Source organism: Aphelocoma coerulescens, chromosome 3 (assembly GCF_041296385.1).
Source record: "Aphelocoma coerulescens isolate FSJ_1873_10779 chromosome 3, UR_Acoe_1.0, whole genome shotgun sequence".
Taxonomy (NCBI): domain Eukaryota; kingdom Metazoa; phylum Chordata; class Aves; order Passeriformes; family Corvidae; genus Aphelocoma; species Aphelocoma coerulescens.
The window spans coordinates 54,011,841-54,029,715 of NC_091016.1; the positions used below are offsets into that span (position 1 = coordinate 54,011,841).

Genomic DNA, 17,875 nt, shown 5'->3' on the forward strand with positions numbered 1-17,875 from the left:
CAGACTTCAGCAAGGCCAAGCTTGAATTGGGTATCAGGGAAACAAAAAAGGTAATGGAGTGCTGAGACAGAGTGTGTGGAAGTGCTGCATCTTCCCACACTGAAAAAGGCTTAAGAACAGGTTAGAGATGTGTTTGAGAGCCTCCATGGGCAATCTGGACCCTCCTCAGCACTGCAGGACTGGTCTCTTTAACTTCTGTCCATTCAAGCTTCATGATGCTTTATGCTGGTCTACAATAACTTCTCTTCATCTTTTGCTCTGCCTCTGCAACTACAACATCTGTAGGTAGAATATTAAATGTGTTTTTTGGATTTGAAAAAATTTTAAGAGAAATAACGTTTTTCATGCTTTCAGTATTTGTTTGGGATGGGAGGGGTAGATTGTTAAATGGAGAATGGGCAAGATATAAAGAATTTTTACAAGTTGCTGTCAGAAAATGAGCTTTGGCATCTAAACAAACTTTGCTTTTAAATAAATAAAGAGTTGGAACAATAAAGTAAATTAATTTTCAATTCTCAGGAGACTTTGCATCTTCTTGCAGGGGCCTTGATTCTCTCAGCAAGAAAGTGAAGTCTTCCACCACCGATTTGCCTATCGAGTCAGTCAGTTTGAGCCTTCAGGACTTGATTGGCTACTTTCACCCCCCCGATGAACATCTGGAACATGAAAACAAACAAAACAGGCTCCGAGCACTGAAGAATCGCCAGAACCTCTTCCAAGAAGAGGTACTTCTCTCAGTTTTACTCCTGATTTTCCACTCTGTTGTCTGCAAGTATTCTTTCACAATATCTGTAGTGTTGATATTTAATATGGATTGTGCTTGCAGTGGGTTTTTTTTAATCCTATAAGAGTCAAGCTATTTGCTACATTCTCAATCTCTCTAGATCTGCTGTTTTTCCTGCATATTTGAAAGAAAACATTTACAGCCTTACTTCTTTTTCCCTTTCTAATAAAATTAGATGACCTTGTGCCTTGAATTCTAACCATAATTTTCTCCTTATGTGTTTTTCTGTTAGAGTTTAATCTCTTGATGTAGAAGGATGTTATGGTTTAATAAGCATTCTTTAAGAATTTTGTTTAATATTATCTGTAATATATGTTTTTAATATTATCTCTAGTGATAAAAGTTGCTCTACTTTGTCAGATGCCTAAACGTCCTCCAGAATAGAAACTTGCCTAAAATTATGTAATGAATACTGGTTATTTTTGTTTTAATTTAACCATCCTAAATGGCAGATGTTTATTACCACAATGAAGGAAAATTTTCCACTGGGATTGCTTGTTTGACTTCACATAAATATTTTTGTGTTTTGCATATCCTGTCTTTCATGTTTTGTTTTCTTAGATTTCTGAAAATCTTTTGTGTTTGCATCTAAAAATACTTCTTTTTCCCTCTGACGATATGAGCTTTTTCATTTTTAGGGTATGATCAACCTTGTTCTTGAATGTATTGATCGTTTGAATGTATACAGCAGTGCAGCTCACTTTGCAGATGTAGCTGGGAAGGAAGCTGGAGAAGCATGGAAGTCTATTCTAAATTCTTTGTATGAATTACTGGGTAAGACATATTATAGATTACTTGGATAGTTTTAGCTCAAAATAGTGAAGAATGAAGAATAAAGAAGTACATAACTGTTTTAGTACAGAAGAATTTCTACTGTGTAGAAATTCAGAATACAAATTAAACAAGATTTTTGCATTTGAAGTTATTTGATGTATTAACAATCAATTAAAGAAATTGTGTCAGGAATTATAAGCATTTAAAAGTATCCAGACTAGGTCCAGAGAGTTAACATCGCCATGAAATCAAATGACAACCTTTTGGGGTGTAGATGGAAGATGATGGAGTATAAAATTCTGTGGTTTGGTTATTTGTAGATGTAGGGTAGAGTTGAATTTTTTGTTACAGTTTAGTTTATCTCTTATTACATTAAGCACAGTGCAGACTGGAGGAAGTAGTGGCTTGATTTACAACTGGCAAGGCTAGAAAATTCCTTCTGAAGAGTCTGCTTGTTTTGTACAAAGTATTGCTTCTGTGGAATTGTAGTGATGAGAACACACAAGCTCTGTTGACTTCCCAGTCTCTATGCCCCTCCTGCCCTCTGATGTTACTTCTCTAACTGCATTATCTTCTGGCAGCTAATGCTTAGGAAGCCTGGCTTTGATCTGGTTATGATGAATTTGTACATTGCTCTGTTCTGAATAATGCTGGCTCTGTACAGTAATTATGTGGATGACACATGAATGTTGCTTGCTCAGTCTTGCTTCAGCAAACAGTACTTTGTTTTTTGAGTCTGCACATAAATAAAAGTAAACTGTGATGCCAGAATTCATGTCTTTGTCATGTCATTGACATTGTGTTTTATTTCACTGTGATGAGAATTAAGGCATTTACAGACGTTGAGACTGAATACTACCACATATAAAAATCATATAATCTTAAAATGGTTTGGATCACAGGAGACCTTTAAAGATCATCTAGTCCAGCCACCCCAATAGCAAAAAGATCCTTCCTTACATTTAATCTAAGTCTACTGTCTTTCAATTTGAAATAATTGACATATATCTACTAAAGCATCTGTCCCTTCTCTATTACAAATACATACATTCACTGTGAACTTGTATTAGATCCTTTTGCATTACGAAATAATGCGCAGAAGTAGATGCAGTGATGTGACTTTAATGTCTGACTGACCACATCATGGTTTTTATTTCTTTAAAACCGAATGCTGGTCTTGTTCAGAGTAGTAGGCAATAAGAAAAGCAACTTTGGGATGTTATTTTTTCTTTTCATTTTAACTGTCTGTTTGCCTCATTTAATGCATGCTTTAACCAATGAATACTAACCTTTCACAAATTTGTGCTGAGCAGCATTTATGAAACCATCTCTGTCTCATTACTCTTTGTAAAGTTAAATTTAGTGATGTGTTAAATATTGAACTGTTACTGCCTTCATTTTATGTTCCTACCTGAATCACAGTGAGATTGTGTGGCTTGCCTATAACCAATAAAAAAAGTCACTTTCAGAAACAGGCGTTCCTTAGTCCTAGTCTGTGTGTTTTAACAAGATATTCTCCCTGTTATGATTCTCAAGTATTTTCAAATAACTGTGGTCATGATTAATTAAAAGTGTAAGATTTCAGAGTATATATTTTTTATTATATAATTCAGAAAGAAAAAGGTTTTTGTTTGTTTGTTTTGTTGTTAGGCTTTGGTTTTCCTCATCAGAAAACTGATGAGGAAACTGCCAGTTTACAAAACTGTCAGGTGCAATGGCTTGTTTGCTGCTAGCTCCAACATTTCTCTTCCTCTTTGCGGATAGTTTCATGTCATATTTATGTCAGAAGTCTCTAAGTTTTACCTTTTATAAATAAAGCAGCATAAAAACATAGTTGCAATATAATACACTGAATTTGTGCAACAACAAAACATAGATTTTAAGAGGCTGTTGCCTCTTAGCAGGACCAACAGTCTCTGTGGCTGGAAATAATCACAGAAATTTCAGATTGAAATAATTTGTTGGCAGCACTGGAAAACAATCCTAAGAAAATGGGTTTGTGATGTTCCACATCAAACAGAAATGTTTCTGTTTCAGTCCTATTTTGGGGTAGAGCTGATGCTTCTCTGAGAGCTTGTGTGTATGCACATACCTGCGGATGCACGTAATCCAGGACAGGGCAAGCTTGTGGGTGCCTGCAGTGTTCAGGGAGATACCAGTTCAGTTATACCCACCAAGTCAGTGCATGGATTCAGTCTACTTCAGCTTAAAGCATGAGGGTGAAACAGATTCAAATCAGTTACTTCCTCCCTATAACCTTGTCAAAAGTATGGCAAACAGTTCCTGGACATCTATCTTGTTTTGGTTCCTATTATTCTTGAACAAATGTATTGTATCAGTAGAAAATAATTTGCATTCATCACCTATGTTGCTGGCTTCACACTCTGCTTTTCCAATGTTTTCTGTCATTACAAGAACACTGTTTTACAGCAACTTGTTTCTGTAGTAGCAGATGAATTCTGTGCTGTCACTACTGGCTTCCTCATGTAGAGCATTTAGCAGGGGTTATTGAGATGATTGTAAAGCCAAAGTAATTCAAATTCCTTAAAGGCCAATTTGATATCAAAGGTACTTCTTATGCTGAATTCTAACAATTGCTTACATTATTTAAATTTATATCTAGAACATCAATAATTAAAGATTAAGAATCTATCTTACTGGATCCTTTCGGACAAGAGAAGACAGGAATTATTTAAATTTAAATGTCCTCATAACTGTGATTTAATTTCTCTCTCTCTCTTTTCCCAATAGCGGCTCTAATTCGAGGGAATCGTAAAAACTGTGCTCAATTTTCGGGATCTCTTGATTGGTTAATCAGCAGATTAGAAAGACTGGAAGCCTCTTCTGGTATGCTTTTAAGTATTTTAACTTCCTTATTTGACCAGTTCCAAATTCTTTAAGATTGGTGATATACTTTTTCAGCCTAATTATAATGAAGTTCTTATTATGAGAGAGTAAATTATGTTAATAAAGTGAGATTTATATTTGTAACATTTTTTATATACTGATTTCAGTTGTACTTCTACTTTAAGTTCTGGCAGTCTTGCCATTTCCTTGACCAGTTGGATATAGTGTTACCTTTTAATTCAGGCAAACAAAGCATTTGATACGATAGCTGTTCAATAGTGTTAGTCGTATTAATTACCTTGCTAATTCTAGTGTCTGCCCTTTGTAATTCTGCATGTTTTTCAGGATTTGCATCAAACTAAATATAAGAATAATCATATGGAATGCATATAATTTGTTCCATTAACAGTGTTCCCTATGTAATACATATACATTTCCTTTTGAATCATCTCTTTTGCTCCTGATGTGTAAATTTTTATTTAAAATTAACAAGAAATGTTTTTCAGTTGCAGTTGAGACTTTTTTGCTTTGTATATAGTATTTTTTACTATTTTTTGGAAGATGAGAGCATTTCAAGACTTCTTTTTTATAATGATGCTAAAGTTCAAAGGGCAGGAAGGTTTGTAGTCAGAACAATGGGCAAGATAGGGCAAGATAACCTACCTCTCCAGTTACATATTTTTAATTTATTCCCATCATCTTCTTGGTTTAGTGTCATGTGTTGTTCCATGAACTGGAAGGAACATAATGATTAAAGAGTTGTCCTCAGGAACTGAAATTTCATATTCCCCATATTGTTCTTTCCATTCCTCAATCATAGGTCTGCCACAGATAGATGGTATGCTCAAGAGTCTTTGAAATATTAAGGCCAGGAAGGAAGGAAGGATGTCGCCCATTGCAAAAGGTCTTTGTTTTACATTAGACTGGTAAACATTTGAAATAACAAAAAAGTCACAGGAATAACACAGCCTTTTACTGTGGCATTAATAAATGAGAAATATCCTGCTATTGCTGACTATTCCAAGTAGTTCCAGGAGTTGTCTCAGTGCAGGTCACCATTTGGCATATACTAATAACTTTCTTACCTCAGTTATATTCAATCATCATCAGCAGCTGTGAGAACAGATGTGTCCTACAGTAAACAAGGTGTTTGTGTTCCCCTCAGCTCTGTCATTAAACATTCATGGACATTTTGTTTATTTGCCATAAATCTGTTCCTGAGATGAGCTGACCAACAACATGGGAAAATATTGTCAAATGTCAGTGGCAGGAGTGTTCTCCCTCTCAGAGCCAAGGGTAAACTGGCACAGCATTCACTAGCTGATCAGCAAGATGTGTGTTGGTTGATTGCACTTGTAAAGAGCAGTTACACACTGATGCTTCTCCTCTTGCAGATTTTTCCCTTTATCAACTCTTGGGGCAAGCAGAGAGTTTAGAAGTCAGTTATTCTTGGGGCTCTGAGACTGGTATAGAGACTTTGAAGCATTTACCCATGTGAGCCTCTCCAGACAGCAATGTTTTATAGATATACTTTTGCACAGTTTTATGTTTTGGTTGCAGACCTATGGTCTTAGGGCCGGGGACCTGTTTTACTACAGAATTACTTCCTACTCCTGGCAGGCACCTGATCTGTTTCAGCTGGCATGTTTATGCTCTGACAGCTTGAGCATCTCAAGAGATGAGGCAACAGGAACACAGGAGTCTTACCTGTATCACTACTTTAGTTCTCAGCTGGTGACACGGACAGATGGCTGCTCACAGCACGGGTGTCTAGTTAGAGGTTTGCTGATCATCCTGTCATTGCAGCTGGTACATTAGGGCTAGACATCCTAACCAAATAGATGTTGTAACTGAACATTTGTGTTGGTTTACATTATTATTAGGGGAATCTGCTCTGTAGATGCTGTGATCTTCTTGCCTTATTGAGCATTTGAGTAACTGAATTTAAACTGAAACAAGCATTTGAAAAATGTCGAAATCATAAGTTAGATTATTTTTCTACTATGCTCCACCTGTGGTGTGAGAGCATTAATTTAAGGAGAATGATCTCACAATTATGTAGTTGCATGGCATTTGATTGAAACCTGCTTAATTTCAATAGATTTCACAAGATCTTAACGGTGGAACTACTTCCTAAAAGACGTTATTTTACATCTGAAACTCAGGGCAATGGCTTTCAGAAATAATGCAAAACTTTTCACTCAGCTTTTGGAGGTTCAAGATGAAATTTCTTATGACAACTCTAAAAATGCTTTGTTACATGGTTCCTGTTATGTATGTATGTATTTTTTACTTTTAATCTCAAACCAAAAAGATTTGAAAATTAAAAACGTAATTGTTTATGGTAGTATAGTAAGGTATGAGAGACATTCTGTAAACTGCAGAGTATATGACATTGCTTGCTCTGGGTAGTGAGCCTCCTGACATGCTGCAAGAATCTACTCTGAATGTACTAATATTTGCAATAGTCATTTGTTCTGAGTTTTCTGCTAGGAACTAGGCCACTTGTACTCCATCCCCCTGTGTGTGTTGGTAACATAACTTTCATGTTGCCTCCAAAACGAAATTTACAATAAAGACTTCTCTGGGTTTGAGGCAGTCAGTTATAAAAGATGCTAATTAGGCTGTGCTTTAGTTATCTTGAGAGGCACAGTAGGTTTAGCTTTTAGTATGTAAATGTAATTTTGTGATTTTATGTGGGATGCTTGCTTGTCAGGTTTTAAGCTTTATTCGGCTTGATGGGCTGAGGATATTCACTGTTTTAATTTAAAATGGTAGATCTTCAATAGGGAAAAATACTGGCTTATACTAAATTTTTAAAATAAGAAGACTTGTATACATATATTCATGTAAAATAATTTTTTCTAAGGTAAAGTGTTTTTGAGGAAGAAACACCACATTCTGTTAATCACACCAAAATTAAGCTCATCTTCAACATTAAAGTTGTCAGCTACATCATCTGCATGAGTTTTCTTGAATGTGTTGCGATAAAGACTTGATGCTACCAAATATTATCTATAAAATTCCAGTTTTCACATTTTTCTTGTCCTTGAACTAAAAGTGCTATGAAAACAGAACAGAGGCATTAAATATGTAAACAGCAACTGTGTATTGACTGTACAAATTTGATGAGAAATTGATTCATTTTCTGAGCTTCACTGAAGCAAAAGAGGGAAAATTATTATCTGTCCAAGTAGAAATATATCCGAGAGTAGACCACGTTAGAAGTGAGAGATCACAGAGCTGCAATGCAAATGCTTCAGCTGTCTCTTCAATCCATAAATTAAGATTAGATTAGTCTTTCACTCTGAAATATATTCCAGATGGGATTAACTAGCCCTCCTATAATTTTAAAGGCATTAAAACATAGGTAAAAAGGTAGAATACAGCAAGTTAGCAATCTAATATTGAGGACTACATTTAGTGCAGGAAGCTCTGTTTGCAGCCTGTGGTGTGAGCTGCTGGTTGAGCTCTGGGTCAGATGAGAAGACTTGAACTGCTAACTCTTTGCATAGCAAAGGTCCCAGGAATCTGTGGACCAGGCAGGTGACACTCAGAGACACGGCAGGTGTCGAAGACCCTCAGATTTCTGCATGCTTAGACTGTAGGGGTATAAAAGCCCAGGTGCCCACAAATTCACAGATTGTTCTGAGTTGGAAGGTATCAAAAAGGATCACTGAGTCCAACTCTTAAGTAAATGGTCTGTACAGGGATTGACCCCACAGACTGGTGTTATTAGCACCATGCTCTAAACACCTGAGGTCATCTCAGGTTCCTGTGTTCAGGATCTGTCTTGGTAGCACCCAGCTTGAGTTGTTATTTTGTTAGTTATTGCACCACAATGAAATTATTTTAAGGACTGGGACATCTGAGATTCTGCTATGAGAAACCTGGGGTAGAGCTGGTGAGGAAACCTGGTCTGACTGTGCAAGTGTGGGGTGTGTAGCTGTGAAGGAGCCATGGTCTGAGCTCAGATAGTGCAAGAATGACTGCCATAGTGGCTACTGGACGGTTGTACAGGGAAGCTTCTTTAACACAAATATACTTCAAGTTAAGGTTTTTTTTGGAACCAGATAATACCAGGTTTTGAGGATTTTTCTCTTTAAGTGCATGCATTTTATTCTAGTATTCTGCAATATGACATCAGATGAGTCAACAAATTGTCCTGAAAACACATGCTTCCTTTCATCCATTAGTCGTTAAGAAAACTTTCACTCTCCTTACCATGAACTCTGCATATCATACTGTTTGTGACATTTGTATTAAATTCAAATGCTTAGTGCTTTACTGCCTTGAGCAGCTCCAATGAAATTGGAACAAGTCTAGTTGTCTTTAATGTAGACAATCTAAAAATGAATCCATTGGAACAGACACAGTTCACTCATATGCAATTTTTTTCTGAAACACAGGGAGCAAAACATATTTGGTAATTAGCATTCAGATGCTATAGTAATTCAAGAAGGTGCTGGGGCAGCTGGATCTAATTGATAAGCATGCGTTTATTCTCGAATGTTTACATCTTCAAAATATTTTTACTTCTGTTATTGAAAACGTTAAGATTAGAAAATAAACTTTGTGTACTATTTTAAGACAAAAGGTTATGACTCTACCTACAGAAAACTCCAAGGATATGCCACACTTAAGTGGTATCATTTATTACTGCATTACTATTTAAATTGATAAAGTGTGTTTCAGTGCTACAATGAGAGGTGGCAAATGCCCAGTTACCACATTTTGAATGTAATGTGTTTTGTGCATTCCGAGATCACTGTGACACACAAAGTTGTTCATCTTTTTACAGATTACCCCTCTAGATTAAGGATTCTTTTGTAACACTTTTTTAACCTCCCTAGGTATTTTTACCATGGTCAGTGACCCCTGACCTAGTCTAGTTCGCAGGCTGGGTGGACTGTGCTACTGTGTTCCTACAGAGCATCTACTCTTTTGGCTTGCTCTCATGACTCTTAGGTTTTTATCCTTTTTAACAACATTTTTATTGTCAGTATTCATAGAATCATAGAATGGTGGAATAATGGAAGTGCACATCTATTGCAACCCAGATCATACCACTGCCAAATTCAGGTTTAGTATGTTCTTTAATTTATAGTTGAGGCTTCTTGTGCTTAAACCTTCAGGGCTGTAGAAGCACTTTGGGAGTTCACCTCTAGCTCATTATCTACGTGCATTTTCTGTTTACATATGCGTGACTGTCTTCAAATATATTAAACATACTTTCTTTGAAGCCTGTTTACCAGATGAATCAAATTGTCACTGTACCTGTTGTCTTCTTTTCTACATTTCAGTCCTTGAATAATCCCTACTCTTTATTAGTAATGACAGCATGTGTCCCTCCAGACCCCTGGAAAAAACATTAAATAGTATGGGGATAAACAGTGATGGTGCTGTAGGTTATCTGTAGCAGCTGATGTTCTCTTCCTCACTAGCATCAAAGACAGGCCACAGTACTCTTACTGAGACAGAACCATCTGACAAAACCACTATTTTTCCCACATCAAGGGGATCTGGAGTGCTACATTTTCCTGTAATGGAAAGAGCATGGCAAAGAGCAGAAGACTCATGCTATGGAATTTGCTTTGCAAGGATTAAGCTGTGTGTTTGGAGACATGGCTTGAATGAATAAAAGGCTGAAGACAGAATGATGAGAGCTGTACATTGCTAATAGGAATTGCATATCTCTAGATTTAAGACTGCTTCTCAGCTTTCCTTCAGCCCCTTTGATTTTTTCTCACTGTGGCAACAACTTTAGCAACTGATAATTATGCACTGCATGTACAATGTTGTCTTTCCCAAAGAGAGAAGATCCTAAAGCAGGTGTTGACTTGGTCCAGGAGCTTTATGATTAACATTAATGATTTATGATTATGATTTAACATAAATGATTCTTCATGGCAATTCTTCATGCTGCTTTATTGGGTTTTTTTTGGTCATATACAATGATTTTTGAAACTATTTCATGTTACTGAGCAGCAGATTATGAACTATTATGTAGAGTTATGACTTTGTATGCGCTTTGAAGAGATAATTTTTTTTTTCCCCCAAGGAATTCTAGAGGTTTTACACTGTGTGTTGGTGGAAAGCCCAGAAGCTCTAAACATTATTAAGGAAGGACATATTAAATCAATCATCTGTCTTTTGGACAAACATGGGAGAAACCATAAGGTAGGTAAAGACTAAACAGGTATATTTAGATGAACGTTGGTGAACAAAGCATGCTCATTCTTCTGTGTGGAAGTTAATTTCAAATACTTTAATGCTGTTTTGATAATGAGGAATGAAACTTTTCCTAAAATGTATATGAGCAGTTTGAAGAAGCAAAGAGGAATGTTACCTTCTTTTTGGCAAAAACATTGATACATACCAATTCTCAAGGAAAGTGGGAATAATGTTTTAATGTTAGGAGAATTTCAGAATTGTTCTAAAATAAAACCACTGTGATGGATGAATTACATACCATTACATGTCTTTCAGTAACAAGGTATAGAGCATTACATTGCCTGAAGTAATTAACAATGATAATGAAAAAGTATTTAAAAGAATCTTTTTTTTCAGGTTTTGGATGTTTTGTGTTCTCTCTGTGTTTGTCATGGAGTAGCTGTGAGGTCTAATCAACATCTAATATGTGATAATCTCCTGCCAGGAAGAGATCTGCTCTTACAGACACGTCTTGTCAACCATGTGAGCAGGTACAAAGAAAAAGAAAAAAATCTGTATCTATGACCAAAGCAAAAAAACCTAACTTGTGCTTAAAAGAAAGAGTCACTATGGAAAATCTCTTTTACTTCCAAAACTTTTGTTATGATATTTTATTCTTACTAGGATTTTAAATTCCCTTTGCAGTAGTGATTAAATTTGAAACGTGGGTCAGAGAGAACTGTCATAAGCTATAGCTGCCTGAAACTGTTTTAAGTCTGCAAAGCTGTAGTCTCTTCTGAAGATTATGGTCCAGATCTAGCTGGACATTCAAAGAATTGTCAGCTGATGTCCTGTGATTGCCTTTACGCTCATGACCTTGTGAGGATTTCCTAATCACCCTTGGTCAAAATTAAGAATTTTGTGCCAATCACCTTCACCAGTGCCTGGAATATTTAGACAGTGCCTTCACCCTTCCTTCCACTCCAGAGTTTTAGAAGCTACCTTCAAGCAGACATTAATAACAAGATGAAGCTAGTAAAACCTTAAATTCGTAAAGTATCATTTACAAATATTAAGTACATGTTTTTCCAGAGTTTTAATTTATGCTGAGGCTAAAGAATGTGGCTTTGTGTGAAGATCTGTGGGATCTTCTGTCTCAAACTTGTTAATTTTTAAAAGTCTCAATCACTGACTGAGAATGAAAATTGAAACACAGCAATAGTACTTATAATTCAGAGTCCATAGGATTTATTAGATGCTGAAAAGCATAAAAAGCCCACACTGTATATTATAAAGAGGCTACTTCAGGCAAAAGGATCTGGGGAACTGATTGTCTCTCTTTACCTGGCATTGGTGGGGCCACACCTGGAATACTGTGTCAGTTCTGGGCCCCTCACTACAAGGAGGACATTGAGGGGCTGGAGCATGTCCAGAGAACAGAATGGAACTGTTGAAAGGTGTGGAGCACAAGTCTTATGAAGGGCGTCTGAGGAAACTGGTTTGTTTAATCTGGAGAAGAGTGGGCTCAGGAGAGAGCTTATCACACTCTAAAACTCCGTGAATGGAGGCTGAGGCCAGGTGAGATCAGCCTCTTCTCCAAAGCAACCAGTGACAGGACAAGAGGCCATAGCCTCAAGCTGCACCAGGAGAGGTTCAGGTTGGACATCAGGAAGAATTTTTTCATGGAAGGGGTTGTTAAACATTGGAACAGGCTGCCCAGGGAAGTGGTGGAGTCATCAACTCTGGAAGTGTTTAAGAAATGACTGGACATGGCACCTAGTGCTGTGCTTTAGTTGTCATGAAGATATTTGTTCAAAGGTTGGACTTGATCATGGAGGTCTTTTCTGGCCTCAATGATTCTGCAATTCTATGATTGAGCTTCTGACATTACTTTGGATCTCATACAAGGAAAGAAAACTTGTCTTTCCCAAATAAAAAAATAAAAAAAAAAAACTTAAAAAAAAGCAAATTATTTGTTCCATATTTTTGCTCTGCATTAGAAAGTAGTGAATGAGAAGATTCTTATTCTTGCAGTTATAAGGAAAAAAAAATTTTTCAAAAGTCAGTAAGACCAAGAAAACATTGAAGAAATTTAGTGTTAGGCTAAGACATGCATACCTTGGCCCAAAAATATTTGGCAAAAGAACTTTCTAAGGTATTACTGGAACTTTCTAAGATATTGGTGTTTAACATACTTTTCCAGGGAACTGGAAAATTCTATTCACAAACCACTTTTGAACAAGAGTAATTTGGCTGATTAGGTTGATTAAATTGTGAGGTCTAGACAAAAGCATAATAAGGTGCTACTGTGTTCAGGCAAAAAAGATTCGATTTGGTGATCTTGCTAATAATTTACAAATAATATGACTTTTCTGGAAGATAGCTTTTGTCAAGCACATTTTGTTTTTAAGGTCATTAAATTTTTGACTTGGAACAATGCAAAGAGTACCTATACTTAAACATTTGGCAAAAGACAACCCATATGTTTCTGATAAAACTAGTTATTTTGTAAGCAACCAGGTCAGTAAAGTCTGTTTTTGCACTTACTTGTATTTAACCACCCATACCAGCCCTTCTTCCTCCCCGTCATTCCCTCAACCAGAAAGCACACTGGGACTAGCTTAGAGCTACATTTCTGTTGATTAGTCAGCTTGAATGTGGAAACAAAATATTTATACAAGTAATAACCCAGTCTAGTGGAGGAATGTGAAGACAACATACACTCAGTCTAGAAGTTTAAAAGATTTTTTGAGATATGGGTAACCAACCATTGAAGAAATATAGCTGGTATTGATTTTGGATACTTCTGTGCTCTATGGCTTTAATTCAAGATGGAATGGCTTTCTTAGTACAAAGCTGACACAGAAATGACTGTCTGGAGACAGATTTTTTTGGGATGAGAGTGTGTATTCAATATTATCCCAAAAATCAGATTAGAAAAGCTTAGGTTTTTTTTTCCTTTTTTCCCCCCTTGTGACCTTTTAGATATACGACTCTACATATTGCTATTTATCTAGATATTCTGGCCTTTTAAGTAGTCTTGTGAAGTACTGTAAAAAGAGTAGCAGTAGGAACATCACACTGATATTAAGGATTTCTACAACCACTGTAAATTACTGAATTATACAGGACTTGGAACAAGGAAGCAAGAGGTACAAGAGAATTTTGAAATAGATTGACACTTCACTTTTGTGTCTTTTAAAATGTTATTTTCTTGAATGTATAGTCAGTGTTACAGAATGCAGTTTGCTATGTAAAATTAAACCTGCAATGTGTACTTACTACATTTACATCGGTAATTGGTGAATAGCTGTGGGAATTTTTTTCTGCAGGATTTAACATCTATTATATATTCAAACACATAAACTAATTATTATTGGTATCTGAGTGAGGATGCTGTTTCAGTTACTGAAGTGAACATTTTTTTTACTTAAAATGTATAGACCATTTTTACCAGAATAAATAAATGAATAAATAACTAGAAATGCTGCCTTCTGAGAGTTAGGGTCAGAGATATTGCCTGCAGGGTGCCTCAACTTGTCCAGAGCAAAAATTACCATCCGTTGTTACTCTTCTCATGGGAGTATAAACGGTACTGCAAGATGAATCCTGGACAGAATCAAGAAAGACTATAAAGCTTTGGGAGTGCAAGTGAAAAGTATTGGAGCTCAAGCTACCCCTTTTTCCATTTTACCAGTTAGAGGAACAGGTGCAGCCAGATATAGACATATAATGCAGGTCAGCTTTTGGCTTCATTTGCTTGGTTGATGTGGAATAAGTGGTGGACATTTTCTACCTGTATTTTTCCAAGCCTTTCCATAGTTTCCCACAGGCTCCTCCCAGAGAAACTGATGCATTAGGGTGGAGACAAGGGGTCTGTGCAGTGGGTGGGCACTGGCTGCCTGGCCACACCCAGAGGGGGTGGTAAATCCTTTTCAAACTGGAAACTGTCACAAGTGGGGTCCCCAAGGATGGATGTTGGGCCCGGGGCTGTTCAATACCTTCCTGAGTGATCTGGGTGATGGGACCAATCTCCCCTGATGGAGTTTGCCAGCGATACCAAACTGAGTGGCGAAGTGGACACTTGGGAAGGGAGAGCCAGCCTGCAGGAAGACCTGCATAGGCTGGAAGAGTGGGCTAACAAGGACCTTATCAAGTTCAACAAGGACAAATATAGTGTCTCACACATGGGAAAATAGAATCCAGGAGTGCAGCACAGGCTGGGATCTGCCTGGCAGGGGAGCAGCTCTGTGAAAGGGACCTGGGGTCCCAGTGGACAGCAAGCTCAGTATGAACCTGTGCTGCTGTGGCAAAGAAAGGCAATGGGATGTGGGGCTGCATTAACAAGGACATAAACAGCAGAGAGAAGGAAACCTTTATTCCACTTTATTCAGCGCTTGTCAGGCCACACCTGGAATACCGTGTTCAGTTTTGGTTGCTGCTATGCAGCAAAGATCTGGACGGGCTGGAGAAGGTCCAGAGAAGGTCCACAAAGATGACCAACGGCTGGGAGAACTGAGTTTGTTCAGCCTTAAGAAATGAAGGCTTAGGGGAAACATTATCACTGCATTCTAGTATTTAAAGGGTTGCTACAAAGAAGAAGGAAATTCTCTTTCTGTAAGGAGTCACATGGAAAAGACAAAGGGTAATGGGTACAAGTTTCTCCTAGGGAGATTCTGATTGGACAAAAGAGTAACATTTTTCATGATGACAAGAATCAGTCATTGGAATAATCTCGCCAGGGAAATGGTGGATTACCTAATATGGGACACTTACAAGACAGCAGGATAGTGTGCTGGGCCATCTAGTCCTGACTGTGGTTTTGTCAAGAGAGATTGGACCAGATGATCCTTGTGGTCCTTTCCAACCTGGTAATCTATGTGATTCCTTGAAGTAAAATTACTTCTGTTGTTTTAATCACACAAAACAAGCTTGAAATTTGAATGAAATGCATGCAGCAGTTCATCTTGTCCTTGAGATAAGATTTTGATAACTATTTTTATTCTTTCTGTTTAAGCATGCGACCCAACATCTTCTTGGGGATTAGTGAAGGCTCTGCCCAATACAGAAAATGGTACTATGAACTTATGGTGGACCATCTAGAGCCCTTTGTGACCGCAGAATCAACTCATCTACGAGTGGGCTGGGCTTCAACAGAAGGGTACTCACCCTACCCAGGGGGAGGAGCAGAATGGGGAGGAAATGGTGTTGGTGATGACTTATATTCCTATGGATTTGATGGTCTACATCTGTGGTCAGGTATTCTCTTGGGTATTTTGTTGTTGTTGTTTACTTTTTTTTAAACATTATAATTGTGTTTACAATCCCAGTGAATTTCTTTTCAACAGCAGCAAAGTGAATCAGTTATTTCAGCTGACACCTGGAACATACAGAAACAGTACCCTATATCAGAATATGATTTAAACTGACATTCTGTATTGAAAAAAATTTGGTTTATATGAAGTAATTCAAATAGACTAATAATTTGTATTTCAGCCTGGGATTTTGCAGGGGGCTAGGAGGACTGTGTGTTCACAGTAACTATGAAGATTTTATTTAGACCTTCAAAGCTGGAAAAATTGAAGTATGAAAAACAGTCATCTGGGTCTGTAACTCCTATATGGTAGTGTAAGAACAGTCTGAGACATTTAATTCATTGGACTGTCCATTTTTGATTTTTGGTTTGTTTTTTTTCAAGACAGGTTTTTATTTTTGGTCTTTGGAAGTTCATAAATACTTCAGGTGTGAAGAAGATTTTTAAATATGTTTTTTTCCATACATTTAAAACAAGATTTTTTTTTGTAGTGATGTTTTATTTGCTTACATTAAGACTGACTGATTATTGCAAGACTTGCAGAATCACATTCCTAGCTTGCATATGATGTATTTGCTCAGGTATTCATCTTTAAAATGTTCTTGGCTAACTTTGGATCTATTTGTTAATAGTAATTTATGAATGAAGATTCTAGTGTTAGAGAAAGCTGAACTCAGTAAATTTTTATTTACTGTTAATACCATAAATACCTTATTCTCTCTTCAAATTGGATTAGCTCAGCAAAATCAGAATAACGATAGCTTGTTCTCTTTTTCTTGATCATTTTTCAGAAGGTTTAACTTTTGCGAAAAGATTCCCAGATATCATTTAGAATGGGTAGTCCTACAGTTAGACAGTCCTGAGCTCCTTGAAAGGAGATCTTACTGTGATTTCACCTTGCTGAGAAAAATGTTTTTTCTTTTGATTTTTGAGAGATTATTGGGCAGTGATGAGCTACAGAATTGCCTGAAAACTGCTCATTGGACTGGCAGTTCTTTCCACTATAAAGATATGAACAGGTTTTCTAAAGCACCTTAGCAGACAAGAGAGAAATTTAGTGAGTCAGCTGCATCATCTAAATTTTTTGCAGCATTGAGGCGTTGTGACTTGATACTTGGAAAAGAATACAGTTTTACATTTCAAAAGAATGTTCCAATCAAAATAGCAATGGATTTTATTAACAAATAATAGAATATCAACTGGAGTGGCATCTTAGGAAAGAAGGTGCTACTTTGCCTCTCGTGTATAGTGAGAATTACTTTGGAACAATGATGCATAATTAATGGTATCATTAAAAGTGTCGTGACTGAGTTTGACAGATAAAGTATTATTACAGAAAAGCCAGAAAATAATGAGCTAACCAAGATAGCTTTTGTACCTAAGGTCACTTTTAGGGAGGAAACAAAAGATTACTGAAAATCAAAATTATTTTTCTACCCACTGCAAACTTTTCCATCAGAAATGTAACAACAGAATAAATGAACAATTTTGTTTGTGGTTCTAAAGTCAGTAATCCTACCGAAAAAAATAAGTCAGACCACCTTTGGATCTGCAAATTTTTGTATCTCTTGTGGATGCGGCTGGTAGATTTGAAAAGATGTGTGTCTTTCTTCACTGACACTATTGTGTAACACATACATACCTCTCAAACATGGAAGAACTTCAGGTAGTTGCATATTGAAAATCATGGCCTTTGTTTTGCTTCTACAATCCCAGGCTGCATCTTGATAAGTCTCTGCAATGGTATTCTAAGAGTCACCTTCTTAGCATGCAACATTTATTGTATTAATGAATAGCAACAATAATTTCTGCCCCCAAGTTTCTGTTCTGGGCCAAGCCTTTATGAGAATCACATATAATTTACATTTGGTTCTTCAGTCCTGAGATGATGTACCTATTGTGGAGAAGTCACATAGGTCTTTAAAGTCTAGGGCCAGAAAAGGCTTTGAGATAATTTGATCTACTGGGTATTCATCAATTACCAATACATATTTCTGTTAGCA

The 17,875-nt window shown here is 36.8% G+C and overlaps 1 protein-coding gene across 5 annotated transcripts in view; it reads left to right on the forward strand.

The window, feature by feature from the left end:
* Positions 1-17,875, forward strand: part of RYR2 (ryanodine receptor 2) — a 392,986-nt gene that overhangs the window by 196,194 nt on the left and 178,917 nt on the right. For all 5 annotated transcript variants that reach the window (XM_069010345.1, XM_069010346.1, XM_069010347.1 and 2 more), the window contains 6 exons: positions 542-725; positions 1,423-1,558; positions 4,310-4,405; positions 10,467-10,585; positions 10,976-11,109; positions 15,576-15,817. In XM_069010345.1, the coding sequence (XP_068866446.1) occupies positions 542-725; positions 1,423-1,558; positions 4,310-4,405; positions 10,467-10,585; positions 10,976-11,109; positions 15,576-15,817 (911 nt within the window). The remainder of the gene's footprint in view (positions 1-541; positions 726-1,422; positions 1,559-4,309; positions 4,406-10,466; positions 10,586-10,975; positions 11,110-15,575; positions 15,818-17,875) is intronic.